This window comes from Pelmatolapia mariae, linkage group LG23 (genome assembly GCF_036321145.2).
Source record: "Pelmatolapia mariae isolate MD_Pm_ZW linkage group LG23, Pm_UMD_F_2, whole genome shotgun sequence".
Lineage (NCBI taxonomy): Eukaryota > Metazoa > Chordata > Actinopteri > Cichliformes > Cichlidae > Pelmatolapia > Pelmatolapia mariae.
This window is the reverse complement of record NC_086246.1, coordinates 43,016,944-43,042,011: the sequence shown is the minus strand read 5'-3', so window position 1 is coordinate 43,042,011 and position 25,068 is coordinate 43,016,944. Positions and strand designations below refer to the sequence as shown.

The window sequence follows — 25,068 nt, the reverse complement described above, 5'->3', positions numbered from 1 at the left end:
TAAGCCCCTAATTGCAGAGTGAATGGTTCAGTCTTTGACACCTCCATGTGACAGGTGTCTCAGTGGAGGTGCCCAAGCTGCTACCAATGGCAGACAAGAGTTTTTAATGTGTCTGGTTGAGTGGATGAATTAGAAAGTGCTTTGTAAAACAAAGTGCTTGTTAAAAAAAGAAACTGACTTATTTGGAAACCTAACTAAATAACCAAGCAACCAAAGTCGTTATTGCATAGACCTTCTTGTCACTATTTTACAGACTGCTGTGACACTGGGTTGATGATACCATTCTGATCTTTTTTGATTTTTAATTCAGTTGCTTCACCATCTGCAGAGAGTGAACCACTGAAGGAGCTAGATAAATGTACTGTTTCAGGACACGTTTTCTGTTAGTACTACCATAGTAGCAGAGAGAAGAAATACATAAAGTGTTACTGCATAATTTAGTTCAAAAAAGAGCTCTAAGAAAAGAGAGTAGGCACTTCTACCGTATTGCTGGCTCCTGCAATAGAGAATGTCACGAAGCTGGGAAAAAGATGCAACACAGATAAACTCTATAACACTGTCATACCATCTCTTTGTTTCCTTTACATGTTACTTATTAGCGCTTAAACAGCCTTGGTTTGTAAGCTGACTTTAAAGCAGAATGTCAAGAATACAAAAATATTCTGTAAAAACTTTTAAAGATTATGACTTTGTGTCAGTATGATGAATTGGCTGCTGTGAGTGGGAAATGAAAAGTAATAATGTGGTTGGAGTATGTGTTTATGTGTATGTTATGATGCCTCTTTTGTGACTCCAAGTTAATGTGCAAGAGTATGAAATGAGTCCTGTGGGGCAGACTGGCTTCTGTTCACAAACTGCATCCTGTCACAATCCAATTACTTTTCCATTTCCTCCGTGCCCTGTGGTCTTGTTGCTGTGCATACTGTTCAAATACTGCCGGACAACTTATGCCTCAGTTTGCATGCATGCATGCATTAACACGCAGATGCACAAACGCATAGAGGAAAAAATTCAGCCGGTAACTATACTACCTCCATCCATGAGAAATTCATCCAGACAGGGTATTTACACCACAATTTACAAGTGTGTTTCTTGAGTGTAGCTCAGCGCTATGAAAATCGGATAAGGGTGGAAAATATAAGAGCAAAATAGAAAACAGAAAGCAAAGGCAGACTTGTAATTTTGGACTACATGAATCTGGCTTGATTGCTCTACTTTGAATAAAATGCCTAAATGAATTGTAAACTGACGGAAATGGGACTGAGGGTGAGATTTGATAGAATGGAATAAAAATAGATCAGATGTCCGGCTGCATTTCATATTCAAAGTTGTTTAGCCAACATCTCTCCCGGTGGCACTCTGTTTACTACAAATGAATGAAAAGATAGAAGATGATGAAAGAAGCCCCATGCATACCTCAAACACCATCAGTGCAGTTAGCAGATTAAATATATCTTGCTCATATTTAAAATCAAATCACAATAGTTAATGCTGGCTGCTGTCACCAACGCCTAATACAGTTTGTCAGCACACAGCTCTCCTCCAGTCATGTTTCCCACAGCTTCTCCACAATCAATCTAAACAGGTGGTGATGTCTTGGTGAATGGGTTCATCCTTTGTTATTATGAATTACCTTTCCCCTTCCATTTACCAGCTCTTGTACATTGCAAAATTGAATTAATATGGAATGAATGAATGAATGAATGAAAATGGACAGTGTGTCAGTAAAGACTTATTCTAAATCCTCTCCTTTTTCGCCCATATTTCTCATTCATGTCACTCAGGATAACAAGGCTCCACCCGTGCAGAGAATATTGATTTGCCGGTGTGTTTTGGTCATGCTCTGTCTTTTTTTTTCCACACATGTAGGCAGATTCTTTTGAGCGATCAGACCAATCTGCTGCACTGGGATTAGTCCATCGTTAGAGAGGAGGGGCGAGGGTTTTGGAAGGCAACATACTCTCTATCCTCCCCTTCACGGGTGAATGTATGTGCAGGCAGGGGGGAGGTGAATGCAGAGATTGTACTTGTGTGTATGTATGTATGGGAGTGTACGTGAGAGTACGCATGTGAAGAGGGTAGAGCCAATCACAGCGCACCTGGTACCTCTCCCCCCCTGCTGTCTCTTTTTTGGTCTGCTCCATCCCCCCCACCTCAGTGGTTTCTGCTGCAGTATAAGTCACAGCCTGCGCTGTTCTCTCTGACATACACACACGCGCACACATACGCACACACAGAGGGAGACTGACATGCACACACACGCATACGAGCACAAATCCTCTTACAACTCGCCAGTGCCCAGAGCAGATTAAGGGGCCGTACATCTCAAACTGTATTCCAAATGTGCCACCTTTGCATGGGTCTTCTTCCTGTTCTTCTTGTACTTTTACATCTTCCTCTTGTGCACCAACGGGACTTCTCTGCACCTGCTTCTGCTGCTTCTTCTTCCTCCACTACGTCTTCAACCTCTGGCAACTGGCCCGTTTGCCTCTGCAGCTGAGATGACCAGGCAACCAGCCTGAGGCAGAGGAAGAAACTCACACAGACATAAGTAGAGAAAGGAAAACAAAGGGGGGAAAGAGAGGCTAGAAGGAAGGAAGTCGAGGATTAATTCAAATCTGAGAGCGCCCCTTGAGAAGAAAGACAGGCGAGGAGGGGTAGGTCAGCACGGCCAGGTTCGGAGAATTGGAGGTGGAGGAGGAGGGGGGGGAGGAGGGGGGAACAGGAGAGGAGAGAGCTATAGTTCAGAAAGGAGGAAACAAGGAAGAAAAGAGAGGAAAAGGAGCAGAGCGTTGATCATGAAGGCTCTGTTGCTGCTAGTTTTGCCCTGGCTCAGTCCGGCCAACTACACAGACAATTTGGGCAACCTGCACATCCTCTATTCAGAACTGTGAGTACAACACTCAGCCTCCTCCTGCATCCTCTTCATCAACATCAACCCATCCTACCCCTCCATCAGTGAACAGCGCAGCTGTTATGTGTAATCATGCATTTTGTTTACTTTTAAAACCCATTTGTTTGTGTCTGCATTCAGAGCGTTAATGCATATTTGTATATTACCTCCAATGTTGATATTTGGATCATCGCTTGAAGAGTCAGAGTGTTCTTCTTGTGAAAACAACCAGTCAGTTGCTTCCTGATGCTTTGGTCACTGGTTGCTGTGGCGCTAAAACGCAGCAGAGCCAGCAGGTTGTGCTTTATGCTGTCCAGGACGGTTGGGATGCTACAGAGCGGTACTGCAGCATGGCATCTCTGCCTTTATCTCGTTCTCTTTAGTAGCATGTGTGAGTGTGGCACTACTGTATTGACTGGAGCAATACAGTATTTGGACACACAAGCGAGTATTTGGACACACAAACACTGTGTGTGTACAGCCTGTATGGGCTCTCGGACGGTTGTAGCTACTCTGTGTTTATTTGTGGAATAGACTTTCACCGCATTAAAAATTCATATCTGGCTACTCTCAGTTTGCATCTACTGAAAATAAACTACACATTCACTTATACACACATACATTGACAAGATGAGAAATCTGTCTGTGTTGGAAACAGCATAACATAATAATGCACCTGTTGCTGCACATTTCCTTTTAATTAATTCTGCATCAAACATTATATCAGAACTAATGCACATGGAAACAATTGTGTCAACATTTCTATGTTCATTATAACCTGATCTGTAAAATACACTTCTAGTTAATATTAGTCATATGATGTAACGTCCTAGTATTGCTTGTTTTGTCTTGCCAATAGTTTGATCTAAGTCATTTAGACCAGAGCAAAGTTGCAAATACTTTTATTTTTTGCTTGCTTGTAGATTTGATGGATAATCTAACATTTAAATTCAGTTGTATTTTTACAGTACTCCATACTGTACGTCACACCGTCTTCCTTCTTGGCTCCTCAGTCTGTCTTTGTGTGGGAGTAAGCGTTGACTACATTCACTAGCTCCGTGTGAACTCAAAGCTCTGTGATCCCGGAGCTCAGCAATTGCTCTTCTCTCCAGTCTGTCGGAAATGTCCCATTATACTGCATGAACACATGGAACAATGGACCGCCTCGCAAATCCCCTCATTTCATTGTATGCGCTCTCTGCACTGAGTGGGGCTTTAGCTCCTGCAGACAGCAAGAGCCCGTGTTGGGCAGCAATGGATGCCAAAGAGGAGAGGAAAGAAGGGTGATACACTGTAAACACTGCAAATCAAGTAAAACAGATTTATTATATTAGGTAGGTCAAACTGATTTAATTATACACAGAAAGAAGTGGTTGAGGATGTAATAAGAATAGAGTGGATGAACCATGCAGTGCACAGAAAAGAGGAGAGGGGAGATGAGAGGAGACAGGAGGGTATAAGGTCACTTCCTGTGCCTGCCTTCCATCTGGCTATACATACGGCTGCCATGGTGATGGTACCCAGCAGGCACAGTATGCAGGTCCTTTCAGCGAGTGCTTGTTTGTAAATAAAATCATATGATTTCTCTCTGACACTCACTAAGTGAGAAATATTGACAGCATGTGTTGGAGCGTGTCTCTGTACCGGTGACAGTAGAGCGTTTGCTGATTATGACATGACAGAGAGAGAAACTAGAAGCAGACAATCGCGGACGTGGTGTTTTTCTGCCTGGCTAGTGAGCAGTGGCACACCATTTGTCTTTATCCATACTGTTGACAGCAGCAGCCTCCAGCTCCCGTTGTGCGACTACCGCCTCAGCCTACACCCTCTCTCCACTCGTCTTTCTCTGTCTGTTCTTTCGCTTACAGATGTCATTCTGTGTGTGTGTGATTACTTCAGTGAGTTTGTATGGTGTGAGAAAAGCGAGAATGGTTATAATCTCTCTTATTTACACATCAGTATGCTTGTACAGGCTTGTTTACACACTATACTTGCTATACACAGGGAGTAAGTGTAACCAACATTGCAAGTGGAGAGTTAATGTCTCTGTGATGAAACTCTTAATAGGTTTACTGCCATTGCATTATGTCATCAACAGCCAATACAAACACCACGCTGGTACACGCAACACAGCAACCGGGTGTGATATTTACTGCCCACATCATAACAGAGCACACATACACACACACACACACACCAGCCATTGGATCTTGCGTATTCCCTCCCCCAGCACACGTGGCATCCCCTGATCATCACAGTGTCGTGCTGTAGAGCATTAATGATTAATCTGTGTTCATTTCTGGGCTTGAGCTGAGATGTCTTAAACACTATGATTAGCTTAGCTTCCGTCCTTTCAGACCTCATCTCGGAGGTGTTTGATCACAACGAGCAATACGCACTCCTATTGCTCCAGACGTCTTCGGCATGAACGCATCCTAACAGGATTAGACACCCAGCCGCCTCTCACTTGTTGGATCTGAACAATACCAATCATTTGTTTGTACCAGGTCCACCTCGAGTCAGAGGCAGTGCGCCGTGCCATTCCATGCCCCCTTTGGCCGCATGTCTGAACCTAGTGTGGGGCAGACTTCACTAATTAGAATTTTGTTTGGATTAAATATTAATCCTTGTTCTGTAGTCATGCAGCTCCCCCTGTCTCATTGTATCTAGCAAGGCAGATACAGTGAAGGCCAGTGGGAGCGAAGCCGAAAGATAAAAGTCATGCTTACCACCTCCTGAAGTACTTGCACAGCTTTCCAAAAATTAAATCAGTTTAATTATTTCTTTGCATGGGATTCTAGTTTATGAAGCAAATTCAGTGAATCAACCATGGAAGCATTTATATGCAAAGGTGGGCAAAGTCTACAGAAGCAACACAATCAAACATGCAAGGAGACATGGGGCAAGGACACATGCAGAGGACACACTGAAGCAATTCAGACTAATGCATTAATCTAAAATTGCACATTACTGTTCACATAAAGCAAATATGGACTAATCAACACACCAAAGACGCATTTGATGTCGTATAATTGAAGTGCGCGCCATGCATGTGTAAATACACAGTCACAAAAGAACAGGTGTGTGTATTCATTTATTCATGAACAGCAGTGAGTAGCAGATCAGTGTGTTTACTTCAGCAGAGCTTTCCTCTCAGGTGTGTCTGGTACTGTCAGCATGCAGAAAGGTTGGAAGATGAGTCTTACAGTGGTGTTTCATTAGGACAGACTTTAAGTAAATTTAAATGTGTAATAGTTTTTAATTCAGATGCCCTTCTTTCTTAGCTACATGATAGAAGTTAGGTGTATTACAAAGATTAGTTTAAGTTAACCTTTGCTTCTGACTGACTCAAAGTTTTGCTGCTGTTGATGGGTTTTGATGCATGACGTGTATGACATGAAATGCTTTCTGCATCGTCCTGTCTGCAGCAGCTTATCTGCAGGAGGCGTTCCATATGAGCAGACTGCAGAGCATGCATCTAACAGAGTGTAACTGACAGCAGAGAGGAGAGCAGCGTAGAGTTAATCTCTCACGTGAACGTCGCCTACTAAGTGTCAGGGCTTTTGGTTGGGCTGACCAGTGTTGGCTGTGTTTCAGGCTGTTGTACCATGGCACGTGGAGGTAGAGAAACCAGGACACTGCCAAGGGCTAGGGTGGCATAGAGTGAAAAATATAGGCTAACAGGTGCCAAAGGCAATGTGGGACAGCAGCCTGGTGGGGATTCTCTATGATTATGCAGTTCAGTGTAGCATGGAGGGGATTACAGTTAGAGTTGTCGACACATCAACGTACACATCGTGCTTGACTGCAGCACTGGAGAACAGCCACAGTTGAGCTGGACATACGTAAGGTGTATTAGTAAGCTGAGATCCAGCTCAGCCACACAGCAGACAATAAATCAGTTTTAGTACTTCCTTAACTCTTCTTCTGTGTTGACAAAAAGAGTATGTGATTGCTCTCCTGGTTGAAACCAGACACTGACACAGTAAATGCTGCATAAATATTCTTCAAGCCTGATCATGGGGTCGTGGCTCGACTGATAATCACACATATTGATTTGGTCAAAAACCATGACTCAGAGTTCGGGCTGTTGTAACAGGCTGACTCGACTGACACTGTGCTGGCTTCTCATCTGCGCTTGTGAACGCTCAGATGCATTAAGCTTGCCAAACCTGCGGAGCCACTGCTCACTGCACAGGAGCACAATAGACAGTTCAAACAGAAAGACGGGATTTATCGGTTACTGTATGCGTTCCCTTTTGTTTTAAACACCCACTTATCTTTAAATGCGGTAAGAAGTCACGCCCAACAGAAGCTCACCTCCTACTTCAATTTAGCAGATCCGTCTTTAGAAACAAGCTTATCCCAACTGTCCTCACACGGGAGACGCAGCCCCTTCTAGGTTTGGCCTCATCCCCTCCTCATGCGGCAGATGGGATTACCCCTCACAGCAGGCGGATCCAATCAACACACCAGCACATCCTCTGATTAATACTCTTCTAGTTCATCATTAACTGGATTACTCTGTCTTTATGTCACTCTCTCTTCACTTGTTCTATGCATCTATGCATCACTCTGTCCATTCCCCCCAAATCAAACTTTATGTATCTGGCATGCACACCTTATGTGTGATTGATTGACTACACCAATCAAGGAAGCAACTCTGCATCAAGGTTTTATCAACACAAATTCAATTACTGGCGGCCACTCCTACTGATACTGCGCTAGCATTCTTGTGCAGCCGTTTTTTTGTGTGTCTATATTTGTGTGTTGTGACCACAGGTGCTTCCCCAGAGCCTTGTGTTTTTATTTCAGCTCAGACTGTTCTAAAACAAGTTATGCTTGGGACTCAGCCAAGAGCTGTTAGAGATAGACAGCTTTCACTCCCTCTATCAGCTAGATTGGATGTACACCAAGCCCAGAGTCTATGCATAATTGCTGGATTTCCATGATTGATTTTCTGATTATAATTTTGAATCCTTATTTTTTGGCACATACATACTGTTACAGTGATGAATGTTCTTACTGAACATGGCCAGGGTTTAAAGCTCAGGTTTTGGACTGCCCTAAATGCTCTGTTTTTAATATATATATCTATATATATATAGATATATATATAGATATATATATATGTATATATATATATATATATATATATATATATATATATATATATATATATATATATATATATATATATATATATATATATATAGATAGATAGATATATATATATAGATATATAGATATATATATATATATATATATATATATACCTGCGTAATGTCAAAGAGAGCAGATAAAACTAACATGGTCATCCCATCCACATCCACAATTCTGTTTTCAAATACAGAAGCCCCACCTACCTCTTCAGCCTCAAACCTCCTCTTTACCAGAAGCAGCCAATTAGAATTGAAGGAGAAAGGAGCTAATATGGCATGTTTCAGACAGTGGATGAACTTGAGGCTGCATTACGTAAGTAAGCAAGGATTATTTTGTGACTCATGCAAAGCTACGCAGTGAAGTCCAAGACTAAAATTATGGAGTGGGAAAAGAGCCTAATAGATCCACTTGACCTGCGCAATAAGGAGGGTGGCCAAACATTCTTGAGCACATACCTTACATACCAATGGCGCAAAACAGCAAAAACAAATATTGCTTTTGCTTTTTTGTGCAATCATTTGGTTATTTTTGTGTTTACAGTGTGGCAGACAGGAGCATTTTAAGCCATAAAATGACTATGAAACTGAATATATACTGTTTACATATCACAGTAAAACCTTCTGTACACACATATACATATGCTCACATGTGCAGTCTACTTCCGGGCTCACAGTGTAGCGTCTGCTTATTTCTCCTGGGTTCTCACACGTTATATGTCTTTGTTATATTTTCAAACCCATCTGAAAGTTGGCAATAGGAGTCAGCACTCATCAAGAACAACTACCTGCTGCTGCACTTAACATTAATAAAAGAATTAGAAGAAAGGCACATTAGTCATGCAACGCCAGTCAAACTGTAGTTCACAGGCAGGTCAACAGAGGCTGTGTCACCACAGACTTAAAGTGTGAGTTTGTGTTTAAACAGTGCTTTAGATTCCAAACTGTATGTATCATTATAATCTGTTACCCACATTTGAAAGTATGCGCTGAGCCCAGTTGCTGTAGCTGACTGTCTGACCTGGAATTGTCACCTTATCAGAGGTAATTTGCGTTGTATGCGGACTGTGGCCCAACATGACTGTCCGTGGCAGTCAGGGAGCGGAGAGAGTATTTGGGTTAGAAAGGATAATCCACTCACCCCTAAAGAGGATTGGAGAATCTCATGGGCTTTGATGAGTTGTGAGCTGGTGTTTATTTCACATCACAAGAAGAGGGCTGTTTGTGTCACAGCCAGGGCGCTTGGGCACGATCACCGTGTCTCCGAAAGCATCATGGGTAATTGTTATTGCTCTGGAAAGAGTGCAGGAAAAAGGAGGGGAGGGTAGTTGCGTAAAAGGGAGCAGGAGGGGCTGAGTGCTAAGGTATTTTGGTGTCTTCGCTCTTTATCTTGTCACAGATCCTGGGGTTTAGAGAGATGATGTGATAACTGAGGCTGACCAGGACAAGTATACTGCAGTGCTAATGAGCATCCTCTAAGCTGAGTGATCATCTCGTGAAACATGATGCCAAAAAACAGCTTTGCATAGGTTCTCAAAGTCCCATTATTAAAAGAAAAGGATATGTTTCATGGTATTATGTAAAAAATAAAAATAAATAAAAAAGACTGGAAATAAAGAGAAGTGTATGCTGTTTGTGTATTTCTCTGTGGATGTGCAAGCACTTCACCTCTCCAGTGTACAGACTTAATTGGCTCATTTTCTTTAGCTCTAAGGTTGCAGGACCACCCTGGTGAGAGAGACAAGGGCTTTCTATCATGCTTCCCTGCCTTCAACCTCATGTAGTGCAGATTCTGGACTTAGCATTAAAAGATATACATTAAAACTCTAAGCAGCAGAGATATGGCTATGGTTTTAAGGCAACTCCTATTCCCTAAAGAAAAGAGAGGAGATTTTAATTAACAGAAGACAAAGCCTTTAATAAACTGGTCCCAAACTAAACAATAGCGCTATGCTGCTATCTCACAGACTTTGTATTATGACGCCTATAAGTTTCAAAGTGTAAGGGGTCTCGATATATTTCTGTCATGTCTTTATCTGAGACCCATCACAGCACAAGAAATGAAGCCTTCAAGATCTCAGGTGATCTGTTGGTAACACACACATTAAAAACTGGTGTGTAGACGGAATTCGTTCATTTTTTTTCTGACATTTTTTCTAAGATTTGGGTGGTCTGTAAAAACTGAATGAACCCGTATTCAATAGTATTTGCACATTTCCACAGGCTGACTTTGGTTTTCCGGTTTCCACTACTCATGCTAAAACAGGGGAATGTTGTCTAAGTATTCAGCTCCATATATTCACCATGACCACTACTTATACACAGTACAATACCTGTGAAATCAGTGTGTGGGCGTGTGGAGAAAAGCAATCACATATGTAAGTCAGAAACACCAGCTAGGGGACTTGAAATAAAAGAGGACATTGTTTTACAGAAATAGCCAGAGCTGCATTAACATAACCTACTATAATATTAAGAAAATTAAGGCCTAACTAAAAGTCTTCTTCTGACATCCTTTTAAGTAGTTTTCTGTGTGACGAATGCATGATGCATCGATGTTAACTGAGAATCTAACACCACGATACTGATTCTTGCATCCAAACAACCCCGTCTTTTTTGCAGGCTGAGTGATTCCAGGATGTATTTATTTTTTCTGTGTGATGGCAGACAGGGGACCAAGAAGTAGTTAAGAGGAAACCATGGGAAGCCAGAAAATTCTATCAGGAATAAATCCAGCGTTGCAAATTGGCTTAGAAAATATCGAGCACGATTTTCAGGCTGTTGTCCAGTGCCTTAATACAAATAGCATTACAAGAAAAGTTGTACTGCGTAAAAATCTAAAAACATTTTTGATTAAGCTGTTTTGTACACTGTTGAAAAGAATATCTGAGATCTCTCACAACAGAAAGCAGTAATGCTACAGTATAAAAAAGTTAAAAGGAAAAGTCAAAATACCATTTAATTAATATCAAAGCATAGTTAGTGATAATGCAAAATGTCCAATTTCACTGTTATAAAGGGTACATTAAATTTCTGGATCACTCATTCATTAATTACTTCATATACTGCTGAGTAGCTTAATCTATAATAATATTGTATCATTTGCAAGTGTGATTATATTTTATATTTCTAATCTAAATTTGCATTTAATGATAACTATAGCCATGAAATTCATCTAGCGGAGTTAAAAGTACAAGATTTGCCTCCAGAATACAGTGGAATCGAATAAGAAACTACCAATATCATAGGATAGAAATACATAAAGTACAAATACATAAAAATTGTACTTCAGTACAGTATGTAAATGGTTACACTGGTCAGTTCACCACTGATCCTAGCAATGTTTTCTTATGGTAAGGGGTATTTCAACCAGCACCATCTGAATAATAAATTAGCCACTGATCATCTGTCAATCCAGCAATGCCGTCTTTAAAGCAATACTAACATACAGGAGGATGACTAATGCTCTCCTCACTCTGATTAGTGCTGCATGGCTTTGCCCTTCAATGGTGCCAGTAAAAATATAAAGGCCAGAAGGTTTTCCATGGTTATTTGCAACACATAATATCTCACAAGAGCTTCTGGACTCTGGAGTCTTAGAAATACTAATCTGTTTATATAATCAGGTGACAATGATAGGACATCTAAAATCGTCACTTATGTTCACAAGTTGTTTTGCAATTTTCTGTTTCTGTGTTGCATTTAAGAGAAAAGTTCACTTTGTACCATGTGCATATATGTATTGTTTCCATGTATATTTGTCCACAGGTGGGGAGTTTCTGCTTTCAGAGCAGTGTCCACAAGCTGAATTTAGATTTAAGTTTTCTAATTGACAGTGAGTGATGTGAGGAAAGCTTCTGCCCCTCAAGACTGCAGAGCTGCCCTCTCCTCTCCTCTTGATTGCAATATTACTCTATTCAGCCACTTCACTCAGTTAAGTGGTATGTTGCTGCATGGACATGCTTGATAGCGTTCAATTTACTAACTGAATGAACAAGAATAACTCACCGTGGCACAGCCCACACGCAGGCAGACACATGCGACGTAACGCAGTAGTACGTTTCTGAGGTCAGAGGAAGATCAATGGGCATTTCAGCTTTGTGTAATGTTGTACCTGACTACAGCTCAGAAGTAGAATCTACTTCAGGATTCAGTTATTTTCCTTGCCAAATATGAACAGAAAGCAGCATGCCCCACTGAGACATATTTATTATAGAGACAAAATACCACTTCCAATGATGTGGTGCCCTTAAGGGGCTGATGGCTTACCTGGCTCAGTGAGTAATCTTGTTTCTTTTTGTAACTGCTATGATGCCCACGATTGTACCTTGCTTTCATTTACATCTCCTTTTTGGTTTAATATCCTACCTGTCAGACCACAGCACAGGAGAATGGGTGCTGCTTCTCTTGTTTTTCTGAGCTACTGTTGAAGCAAAGCCTGGGTTTGATCCAGCTCATTAAAACCCAGTTAATGTTTGTGCTGATGGCTCCACAGAGACAGCCGGAGAGACAAGCCAGAGTTATTCCTGCATCTGATGAAGCATCAGCTCAAAGCCTTTATGACTTTCAGATGGAAGAAAATTCTGCAGCAATAGAATACCATGCTCTGTAGGGATATCTTTAATTCGCACACAAACATTCCCAATTTAATATTGTCAGTGTGAAAAGCCTTTCATGGCTTGTAGCATTATGTGTGTATAATTGTATGTGTATCTATGTATGAGAGACTGTGGAAATGTGTTGCGGCTGTGTTGTTGACAGCTGGAACTTAGGAATTAGATTTGTTTTTGAGAAAAACAACTATCAAACGACTTCTGTTTTATATTCACATGTTGTGTCAGTTACCCGCCCTCTTTCTTACATTTGTATTCAATCATCTGTCAGGGACGCTCACACTCAAAGCAGAAAACCCAACCTAAATGTGATTGCACATACTGTCACAAAGATGGTACAAAAACTCTTTTTATATATGTTTTTCTTTTTGTGAGAGTAAGTATGAAATTTTTAGAGCATCCTCAGATGGCGTGACAGATGAATTCTAAATGCGAGCACTAGAAAATGTATCTTCCCTTACCATTTGTTGTTGTGGTTTATTGTACAGGCTGTGTGGTATCTCAGAGAGGTGCTGTCTGAGTGTTAAGGTCAGATAAGCAGCCTTTGTGTGAGGCCGTCCCCGAGCAGAAGATATAGGTCGGCATGAATAAAGCCTCAGGGTGGAGGACATGCTGAAATCTGCTTGCATTTGTCTTGAGAGTCTGACCTTTTCATTGGCTGCTAACGTAAATGTGTTGACTTTCACTCTGACTGCTTCAGAATTCAGTTTATTAGGGAGTTTGAGCATGTTTTAAAACATCATCAGTGTCATCAATTTATCAACACGTCTAGTAATAATTGCAGCCACTTTGTAATTTGAGTTTGCTACTGACATTTTGTTTTTCGTGTGTGTAGGTGTAAAGGAGCCTCTCACTATGGGCTCTCAGCAGACAGAAAGCGACGCTCGCAGGAGGGCGAATGCACTGACAGCACCTCAGAACTCACCATTGCCACCCTGCCCAATGATGGCCCCACTTCTGCTGCTGTGGCCCTCCTGTCAGATGAACCGGGTCTGGTCAACCCTGCCTTTGATCCCAGCATGGAGGATAATAGTCAGTCAGGCAGCACGACTAGCCTGGCTGCTCGCAGTAGCACAAAGAAGAGTGAGTGTGAGTGGGCGAATAGATGTTTGTGTGTGGTCATGTTCAATGCCATATGACGTTATCTGGCAAGAGAAAGAGCTAAAAAGGTGTCTGTTTGCCATAGTGACAGACTGAAAACCAACAGAGTACAGAGATCTCCAGTCACAGTTACATGGTCTGCAGTCAAAACCAAGCACCAAAGATCTGTATTCATACATACATTTACACCCTCAGATGACATGACACATAACACCAGTTTCACCAATCTATAAAATCTCTCTGTGGAAAAAAGCAGAGAAACACATAGAGACAAAGTCACCATGATGCAGGCACATTATGCAGTCAAGGAGAAATGGAAGGAGAGGTAGGTTAAATATAGCCTGTGCAAGTGTGTGTTAATGCCCAATGACGTGATCGCAGCTCTTCCCTCATTTCTCCCACCTGTGAAACCAGGAAGCAGTCACGAGTGTTCCTATCTGCCCGTCCATTGCTCTGCTAAAGTAAGCGCATAGGCAGTGGGGAAACCAAATGACGCTGCACCAGCACTTTAGGTCTGGTCAACTGAGCACCCTCCGCCACCACCACGAGCACCACTACTGCTGAACAAGCTGTCAGCTCCAGAAGCGGCTGGCGCTTTTAAAGAATAATGTGGCTGTCAGGAGCCTTCACATCTCCATGGGCCTGCAGAGGGAGGGAGGGGCACTGCAGAAGCTTGCTGTCCCGTGCTCCGAGCAGCTGGGCTGGGGCTTCTGTCTTCAATGGAAGCTCCTGTAGCCTAAAAAGCAAAGTACAATTACAGACAAGAGCCTCTCTGGGAGGGTCTCTTTTGGTACCAGTCGCTAGAGTCCACTACTGTGGTTACGCAACCATGTAACTTTACTGTGCACGGATTTGGTTTATTAATTAAAGGACTATCAGCTTAACGCATTTCAAAAGATTTGAACTTTTTAAAACTTGCCAAAACAAACAAAAACATAGCCCAAAGAGGGAAGAAAAGTTTTCTGTTATATCAGAAAAAGTAAAAAAAATAAGGGGGCCCCAGTGTTTTCTCCAAAATTTTACTTTACAAATATAAGCATGATTAATTAATGTATTGCTTCCAGTTTCTAATATGCTACACTTGGATTCATAACAAGAGGTACCTTGACTTGAGTATCAGTATTTTATTTGCTAACATCAGGGTTTCTTTGGGGGAGCAGTAGTATTTTCTTACAGTCTCGACTCACACATTACCTGAATATGGTGAAATTTGCAGATGGAATGCGTTTTTTCTTTTTGAGCTCTCTTTTTTAACAATGCAAAAAAAAGAGAGCATTGTTCAGCCTGAGAGGCAGTTTGTGGTCTCTCGAAACTCATTGATAAGGCATGCACTCTGACCACAGCGGAAATAAAAATACCAAATGGACACACTCAAATGTGGAGGGAAGAGACGGTCTCTTTTACAGGACAACCAAGACATTCCACTTGGTTGTTCATATAAGAAATTCCATTAATTGTTTGTACTACAAAAAGAAATTCAGTTTCTGGCTGCTAACCTCCATGCTGCAAGTTTGAAGTGCGTGTGGAAGCTTCAAAAAGTTCCTTAAATATCAAGCACAATCCCCCTAATCCATTGTTGAATCAGAGTTAGGGAATGAGGCTTCCAAAGCTAACCCACCATTTCTATGCAAGGTGGAGTGTAAAGCTCACTTTAGAAAGAATCAAAAACACAACTAGTGATACAACACAGAAAAGCACTGTGCTGATCAATAGAGTACCTTTGAACAATGTAATTCTTATGTTCATTTCACAAGAAAAGGGAAGCTAATCCAAAAACCAAACAAAACTGGACACTCTTATTTAGTAATATCACTTTGCACTGTTTAGATCCTTTAGAGATTTAAGGGTTATGGGTATTATTCAAACAGGTCTTCCTGCATTATACAGGTAATTGCAACAGGATCACAGATTTTTTTAATGTCTTTTGTGCAGCTCTGAGAAAGCTTTCCATTGGCTGTGAGTGAAGAGTCAGATTCAGACATGTCTGGGCATGTTGAGGGTGAGGTCATCTTTAAAGTGCCTCTCTTTCACCCCTGCAGTCAGAAATTTTGATCGCTCTTCAGTGAGGAGTCGCTCCTTCAGGAGGTTGAACAGGGCCTTCAGCGTCTTGAGGAGGACTAAGAGTGGCAACGCTGTTAGCAATGAGACATCTGAGGAAAGAGACAATGCCAGGAATTCCAGTGTGCCACAGGAAGGTATGGATTAAAACCTTTATATCTGTGTTTCCCCGAATGTGTATACTTGTTTCCTCAGCTTTATATGGAGGGTGACACAGCTGGGTCCCACAGTGTAACAGTAGCATATGTTTCTTTAATAATTCAGCTGTAGATTGCATAAGCTTGTGCAGACAGATCAGGGGAGAATGGTAGCCTGAGGGATGGGATGGCCAGAGGTCGCTGAAGATAAAGCAGATGATGTTCTTCCTTCTGTCTCCACTACCTGTTCTTCTTTTTTTTTATCTCATCCTTCTATTCAACTCTACCATATCCTGTCATTCCTTACCAACTTGATGATGTATTCACCTGGGAAAGCAGTGTTCTAGACGTGGTAGAACCATAAGATGTATGTATGCAGTAAAGAAAATGTGCCGTAGTGATATTTAATGTAATCTCTACAGACTGGCACTTGTGGTGGAAATATAGCCAACCATAGAGTATAATGTTAAAGCAGAATTGCAGTGTGATTGGACGAAGGAACGTGGGATTGCGTAAGAATGAAGGATGACGAATGATCTGGGAGTAGATTATTCTCAGAGGCCATCACTGAGGGGGCTGAGAGAAAAGATTAAATATTCATTGCCTGCCACTGGAGAGACAAAGATAGACGGGAAGGATGCAAAAGTGATGTAGACGTAGTTCCATACTGGAGAAATGTTGGGAAGAGTGGATGCAGAGTAAAATAAAATGAAAACAAATACATAAGGAAATGCATCATACAGTCCCATTGGGGTGGGTAAAAAAAGTAAGTGACAGGATGAAGCAAGACAGAGGTTGAAAGGTGAATGATGGAGAGAAAGGAGGATTACATAACGGCTGTGAGTCTCTGTTAATGTGCTCTCCACCCTTGAAGCAAACTGCTGCAATAAAGACAAAATATTGACTTTGTATTGGAAAAAGTGCAGCGAAGTGTGGAACAAGTGTCTGAGGCTACAGAGACAGAGATACAAGGGGAAACAGTGCATTTAGGAATAAGAAATGAAATGAAAAACTCATCTTCTTAAAGACTTCAGCCAAGATAATGTCCCCCACCCATTTCCACATGGTCCTGTTCAGGATGAATCATTCTGCCATTTGGTACAATTCAACAAATTCAACACTGGGTATGTGGGAGGATTGCACAAAAGAATGACATAAAACTAGAAGAGGCATACACTTTCATTAGAAATGCTGAGGCTCATAATGAGGTCTGCATTATACTCGAATCCTTTATTTTTTGCAGATGATCAAGTGCTGAGGTGAAAACAAGGGGAACAAATCTGTTGCGAATCAAAGTAGTTGGACTGTGTACAAATTTAGTGTGTGTTACAACTTTTCTTACATCCCCACCCTAGTAATAACTTTGTGGAAATGTGAAATTGAGGGTTTTCCCAAGCATACTTGCTACAGATGTATGTGACTAATGATACAAATATCACAGAGGATAATCAGCCAAGCAAATTTTCCCTCTTGACTTCTACAAGTTTGTTTTAGTAACCTTAGGGAGTAGAGACAGCTGGCTCCACTGCTGAACCTCTACACTACAGTATACCACCATCTCCCTGGATGTGTTTGTCTTTTCCTTCTCAGCGCTCTCCTTTTCTCCCATTTCCTCTCTTGTTTTATTTGGCTGGGTCTTTTTGGCTGTTGATCTTTGTACAATAGAACTTAACACCACCTTTTCCTTGTTCCCCAGTGGTGGCTCTTCCTCAGCTCCATCACCTGATCCCTGATGGCGAAGTTACCAGTATTAAGATCACACGGGTGGATCCCTCAGAGCCACTGGCCATTAGCATCGTCGGTGGCAATGAAACCCCTTTAGTTCGCATTCTAATCCAGGATATCTACAGAGAAGGTGTCATTGCTCGGGATGGACGCTTGCTGCCTGGGGACATGATCCTCAAGGTATAGTGAGTTTAACAAAGCAGCTGGAAGTGATAAAAAGTCCTCTGTGAAATTACATTTCTGCTTGTCCTTCAGGTAAACGGCATTGACATTAGCAACGTACCCCACTGCTTTGCTGTGACCACCCTCAAACAGCCGTGCCAACTCCTCCGGCTAACCGTGCTCAGAGAACAGCGCCATCGCTACCGCTCACATTCGCATGGCCACCCACATGGCCACATCACTGGGGGCCACCCATCACATGGCCTACCCCATCATCCCTTGAGAGATGATAGCATCCATGTGGTCCTGAACAAAAGTGCTCAAGAGGAACAGCTGGGCATTAAGCTCGTGAGGCGGCCAGAGGAGCATGGAGTGTATATCTTTCACCTGCTGGAGGGTGGACTAGCTGCACGTGATGGACAACTGTGTATTGGTGACCGTGTGCTTGCCATCAACGGGCACGATCTACGTTATGGCGCACCAGAGCACGCTGCTCTACTCATTCAGGTCTGTTAGCAAGTCAAGGAAAGACCGCATGCATTAGCATTACATAGAAAGTTCACGGTTGTGACAAATTCACCTTCATGTTGTTACAGACCATAAACAACTGTGTTGTGATCTTAATGTGAGTCCCCGAGGTATTAAAGATAATTGTGGTGATTCAGGCTAATTGTGTTGTGCTGTGCTGTTGTGTCTGCATTCAGTGCAGTTAATAGTATTTAATTGTGGTTACTCCCTGATGGACTGGGCCATGTGGCTGCCTCTGTATCCTGGTTGATGCCAGTCAACGATGGTGTGTTTTTGGTTAATAGTGGTTAATTGCAGTGTGTCTGCGGCTGACTGTGCAGGGTCTCTGGGCTCCAAGTTCCTGTCTGAGTTGTTTGACTGGCTCTACTGGGTCTCTGTGGAGCCAAGATGGCCTCTCAGAGCAGGCACTTTCTGTCGGAGATTAAGAACTGCCAGGATAGAAATTAAATTAGTCCAATTAAGGCAATAATGAGCTGGACTGGCTAATTCAGGACTCGGCTCTTTGCTAGTAAGACCCGTGGAACTCTCCAAGGAATGAGAGTGCGGGGAGAGGGATGTATCCAGCCAGTCTGTGTGGCTGTATGCTTGCAGATGTGTGAATGCGTGTAGGTCAGCCTGGAGTATAGTTCTAAGAGTTACGACAAAGTGGCAGTGAAGATTAGCTATCCAGAAACTTTCACTCAGAATAAAATAAATTTCCCCATTTAACTGCAACACATGTCAAATTTTTCTGTGGTTGTTCTTTAGGCAAGTGAAGAGCGCGTCCATTTCATAGTGTCTCGTCAGATCTGCCTGCCCACACCAGACCTCATACAAGAAGATCCGTGGGGCATGGATGGTCCCCCACCATATTCCCCTGTGGATCTAGAGCAAACACTGCTGGTGAGAAGCTCATACAGACACATATATATACACAGACAAGAGACAAGGACGGTACTGATACACAGAGGAGCTTTGTTCCCCCGACTCCCCTTCCCGTGATAAATATTCGCTTTCAGGTGCAAATGATCCATGGAGGTATTATTCTCCAGTCAAAGCTGAGTATGTCATTCAAGCAGTACAGCAGGAAAGCAAACTCTGTGTGTTGCACCCCCATCGGTCTCCTATTTTTTTTCACCACAAAGAAGACATCCCAACCTTTACCGTTTTTTGAACATAGTAATTTATCTTGCTCTACTACAGAGCCAAGGTGAAAATTCATTGTATAATTTCAGGTTGATCAATTTGCTCTAGTTTTGATTTTTAAGAGGCAATTGTTTTGGCTTCCTGGTTTAAGTAGAACTTGTAGGATTTCAAAATTGAATGTAATTGGCACAGTGCTTTCTGTTTAAAAAAAAGAAAAGAAAAAGAAAAAGCAAGTTTGCTTTGCTTTCTATCTTTGCCACAATATTTTATCACTATAATCACAAACTTCCTTACAGATCTGTACTTTGGGGACATTTTGCATATACAGTACAGTATCTTGTGGAGAGTTCCTCCTCTTTCAATGTCACCAGGATCAAAATATGTAAATGCATATATTTTTATATATCTTTGATTATATCTTTAATGCGGCTGATTGGGAAGTGACTGATAAGAAATTATTCATTGTCAAACCAAAGGTGACATCTAGCGAGATAATGCTGCTTCATAATCTTCACTTCACTGTCCCTTTAGTTTTAGGGACAGTGTTCAGTGGTCTAGGGCAGTGTTGACAAACCAGTAATAGTCCATCATAATATTTTTTCCCAGTGTCATCTTATATGTTATACCTGAGTGATTTAATTTATAAGAGTAGGGATTTGTGAGGTTTGGCCAAGATATATTCCAAGACATGAGAAGTACAATACTGAAGAAGTGCTTCAGTATGTGGCCATCAGGGGCCATATGCTGACTTCCATCCGAATGCATAGAAGTTTACAGGAAAATGACCTAATTTGTTATATGACCTCACTAAATACATTCCTGCTAAGTTTAACATCTTAAATGCTAGTTTCAAGTCTTTTTGTTTTATTACTCCAGTAGTGTGAAAAATATTGATACATCAGGATGTGCTTTAGGTTGACACTGTATGAATGCAGTGTCTATAAGCTACTTATTCAGCCTTTACTTGTCACATCAGGTTTAAAAACACCAAGATGGGATTGAGCAAAATACTCAACCAGAAGCTTCAAGATTGCACATTACCCACCAACCAGTGGGTCATGTCACAGTGACTGCACCAGCTTCTAAATTCAGTCTTTAAGTTGTGTACACACTGAGAGGCCAGTCTATTTAACAACTATCCAGCATTTTGCCTAAAACAAACCTGGTAAAAATAACTGGCATGCCACAGAAGAAATCCTTCTTTTGAACTCCAGGTGGTTGTTCTTTAATCACCACATGAAATAGCTAGCTGCTTGGCTAAGCATAAAGAACAGAGATGACAAAATATCTTATGTGAGCTCGCTGTGCTGGGAGGTAACAAACTCTGCTCACTACGCAGCATTATTGTTCATCAAAAGCCATCAAATAATCTGGGGAAAAAAAAAACCCCAGAATTGACAGTGCTTTAATATGAAAGCCAGGTAATGTGGTCAGTTTTTGCACTGTCATGCCATAAGGTCAGTCAAGTGATCTCTTGTTGTGAGTGCAGCTAAAACGTGTGAATATGGCACATTAGCAAAGCAGGACAAGCTACATCCCACCAACCTCAGTGTGTCCATGTGTTATTCATTAGTATTCAACTCTGCCTCATATGACTCACACACTTGCTATGAATAAAACCTCATTCACTTTATCCCATGCACTGCCTCGTTCAAAACATCAAATAACACATCACGACTCTGTGTATGAATCTCTGCATTCAACATGGACAAAGACTGAGGAGGCACTTGAGCTGCCTAATGTCCTACCATAATAACTACCATATATTATACATTAACCAATTATGCTGATGAGGTCATTCATCAATCAGCTTTTAACTGTGTCTATGTTATTGGGCTCTTGTTCCCATAACCCAGCATGGGTGGCATTCATGTGACTTCTACCATTATTGCAAGTCTCACAGAAAACGCTCCTCATTATTATGCAAATGCACTACATCTAAATCTAATTACATTATATAATTTATTTAAGATGCCCTTGGTGTAAGTCATTATTATGTTTGGAGTGACTGTGCATGCGGACACTCAAGACACCACAGTGACAGCATCAGTTCTGAATGTGTGGTATGTCCATTAACATCACAGTTGGAAAAGAAAACGGGATGTTAGGGGAAGGAATAAAAAACAACCTTGGTTGTTTTTAAAATCAGTCACTTTACAAAAAACTCTTTACTTCAACTATTTGTCTGTCTGCTTTCTGTCACCTGTAAAGGACTCTTGTCAAAAGCCTGCATGTTATGAGAAGACAGTAAGTCTAAATAAGGAGCCGCATGACTCTCTGGGTATGACAGTGGCAGGCGGCATGTCCAGCCGAGGGTGGGACCTCCCCATCTACGTTACAAATGTGGACCCTGATGGAGTGGTGGGACAAGAGGGCTCCATACGCAAAGGTAAAATGAGTTGTCATCTAATTATGTAATCATTAGAATATTACTCATATATTTCAGAAGAAATGTGATGCTGAACGCCAGTCTGTAATCTGTGCAAATAATTACTCATATAGTGGATTAAGCATGAGTTTCATTACATAAAAATTCTGTCAGTATTTATGTGGGTTTGGTGATGAATACTTGTAACGAACAGATGGGGTGATTGATGAACATTTAAGGCTCATGTTTCATTATGAAGGTTATTCATGCAACAGAAAACTCTGGTGCTGCTGTGGTTCAGTGCTCCGCAAATTGGCTCTAAGAGATTTAAACAAAAACACAAACAAACATTAGCATAGCAGTGCTCGAGACTTGTACTCCAATTGCAATGCAGAAGAGAATTTGTCAAGTATCTAATTATTTTGCTACATGAAATTCGTTAAGACCGAACCAGCAAAACATGAAGAGACACACAATAGCTGTATGGAAGAGCAGCAGCCTTAAAATCCTATAATGCTACTGAAGGCAGGGAGAGTGGAAGATTTTTTGCCCCAAATGCTGATTCCTGCATATTCACCTTAAAATAGAACCATATTAGGCCTTTCATTACTCTCAATCTCAATGCCTTAAACTCTGGTTATGAGAGGATTGAGAGAAATGCTGAGATGGGCGATAAGAAGTACAGTATGAAGGCTTAATAAAAATAGAAGTAAATTGAGTCTGTTGTCCTATTCATGGTTCAAGGTGCACATTATTGTATTCATAAGGGACAGAGCAGCAGCAGCTGTCTCCTTTTGTACGGTTATGAAACATGTTTGCGTTTTGTAATGGAGTGTTAATTTGCATTTGCATATCCTCACAGGGCAAATGTGTCCTTTGAGTTGCTTACTAGGAAGATGGACTCTGCGATTATCAATTTATCTTTGCACCACTTTCATCACTAGGAGGCTTTTTAAAGCACAGGTGGTGCTTAGTTTCCATCTCTTTGTCTTCTAGCGTGGAGGTTGATGAATATTAAATAGGCACATGATGTGTCCCATGTCCTGTGAGGTCTTAAAAAAAGCTGTTATGAGGGTATCATCCCCAGGCAGAGCTTGAGTTGTGCTGTCTATATCTTCCCCTGCAGGTGACATTTTGTTAAATGTGAATGGCGTGGATTTGACGGGGGTAACACGAGGTGAGGCCGTGGCGAATTTGAAGAACACCTCCTCTCCTGTTGTGCTCAAGGTCTTGGAGATGCGTCCTCCAGAGGACTTTGTGCAAGATTGCACATTGCCACCTTGTCTTACGCCATCACCTACAGACAGCATCAAGAGCCCGGTGCCTAATGACGATTACTCCCCACTGTGGGTGTCATGGCTGCAGCTACCCAGGTAGAGTGCCCACTGCTGTCTTTGCATCATCTCCATTTACAATTGTATGCTTTTTCTGAGGCCAGTATAAATTAAACCCCTCACACCAGTCCTTGTGACCTCTGCCAGCTGGTGCCAACTGAAATTTTGACAAAGCCAGCTGGGAAAGGAATGCTCATTATACTTTTAAAACTAACCTTTCAGCTTAAATATTTACCACTAAGATATCAGTTAAACTTTCTCTATGTTCCTAGCATATGAATTTAGAAGGTGTGTTAGGAAGACAGCTGTGTACTGATAACAACAAACAACTGCTGCTCCTGGTTTTATAAAGTATGATGAAACAGAGATGCAAAGAAACCAAGCACTAAGTCACAGTGAAAATTTAGCTTTGTATCAGTAGTGCACCAAATCACAGTCCAAAGTCCAAATCACACCTTCATTCAAAGGTTAGCCAGGCCTTTCTCTTTAGAGTGGGGCTCATTTCAGCACTCTATCTACAGCACACATGCTCAGTATAGATGCACAGTATGTGTAATCTAAAGATGCCGTTGAGAGATTAGTGTGATTAATCTCCCTCTTGGCTCATGCAGGCATCTCTACTGCTGCAAAGACATCGTCCTGCGGCGGAGCACTTCGGGCAGCCTGGGCTTCAGTATTGTTGGAGGTCAGGAAGAGGTCAACTGCAATCAATCCTTTTTCATCCGCTCGATTGTGGAGGGGACACCAGCTTACAATGATGGCAGGATAAGGTACTTTTTTTCCACAACTGCCCATGGGTAAAATGTTTTAGAAGTCAAAGAAGATCATTTTCAATTCCCATTTCTCTGTCTGTGTAGGTGTGGGGACATCCTGCTTGAGGTGAATGGAAAGAGTACTTGGGGGATGACACACACAGCACTGGTTCGCCTTCTGAAGGAGCTCCGTGGCAGAATCACCCTGACCATAGTGTCCTGGCCTGGTAGCCTGCTGTAGCAGTGCTTTAAGCCATCCAGCACTGTTTCGGTGGCAGTGACCAAGGAATGTCAAAGGCAGAGCTTTAGTCTGGCTGACTACCTAATTTTGCTGTGAGGGAGAAGCTTAGAATAGTCGTGTAGCTGTTTGGATACCTCACGTCTGATGGACAGCCGTGACTTCGGCAGGAGTTTGGAGGGGGACGGACATAAGACTGGATTGTTACCAGAGGTTAACGTGCCCCTCAGAAAATGCTGAACAGGGAGGATCCAGGCTTGAGACACTTTTAACTAAGATGTTGGGTGTTATCAGTTTAGAGGACATGATCATTCTCTGGCATCGAGTGGGAGTACCGACAGGAGACACAACATGTTGCCAATTCCAGTAGTTATATGTTAGGATATGCGTTAAGTTGGACTCACATTTCTCTACTGTAACTGTTGGGTGTCTAAAAAAGATCCAAGCACTTGTAATATGTTTATTTTGTTTGTTTGTTGTATGGCCTTTTAATGTAGGCTTTATTCTGTTTGTACTGACAGTGGTTGTCATCTTCATCTGTTTATCTGAAGACCACGTTGCCAAGTAGTAGTCTGTGAGGTTTTTTATGTTATGTCAGAAGCTATGGCTAAACTGTCAAACCACTGGCAAAGAAAATATGTGAAAAAAATAAAGGATTAATGTGTTCATAACATGTTAAAAGATATTTAATTAGATAACAGTGTGGAGGCCTTACTAATTTTCTTACATTTAAGAAAAAAAAATGACTTGGTTTCTGTGTATCAGTGGAAGGGCTGAGGCCCATCTACTGCAGTTCTATCTGTCACGCTTCGGCCTGTGTAGTATATCTGATGGTACATTTGGTTAACTGATCAATAAAATCATTTGAAAAATTG

At 41.7% G+C, this 25,068-nt stretch overlaps 1 protein-coding gene across 2 annotated transcripts; it reads left to right on the top strand.

The window, feature by feature from the left end:
- The first annotated feature begins 2,729 nt into the window (after positions 1-2,729).
- Positions 2,730-25,068, top strand: lnx1 (ligand of numb-protein X 1). 2 transcript variants are annotated; one of them, XM_063466377.1, is made up of 10 exons: positions 2,730-2,890; positions 13,501-13,748; positions 15,806-15,961; positions 17,658-17,866; positions 17,942-18,355; positions 19,124-19,258; positions 21,713-21,890; positions 22,996-23,242; positions 23,815-23,973; positions 24,061-25,068. In XM_063466377.1, the coding sequence occupies exons 1-10, from the start codon at positions 2,799-2,801 to the stop codon at positions 24,194-24,196; spliced, it is 1,974 nt and encodes a 657-aa protein (XP_063322447.1). In that variant the 5' UTR covers positions 2,730-2,798; the 3' UTR covers positions 24,197-25,068. The 2 variants fall into 2 exon arrangements, with proteins under 2 accessions (XP_063322447.1, XP_063322446.1); XM_063466376.1 differs by having other exon boundaries at positions 13,501-13,754.

What these genes read in the sequence shown, in the direction of transcription:
- lnx1 (XM_063466376.1), top strand. Translation starts at nt 2,799, where the DNA reads ATGAAGGCTCTGTTGCTGCTAGTTTTGCCCTGGCTCAGTCCGGCCAAC. An exon ending in ATCTAGAGCAAACACTGCTG is followed by an intron (nt 19,259 to 21,712) that starts GTGAGAAGCTCA and finishes TCACCTGTAAAG; the next exon opens with GACTCTTGTCAAAAGCCTGC. An exon ending in TCATGGCTGCAGCTACCCAG is followed by an intron (nt 23,243 to 23,814) that starts GTAGAGTGCCCA and finishes TGGCTCATGCAG; the next exon opens with GCATCTCTACTGCTGCAAAG.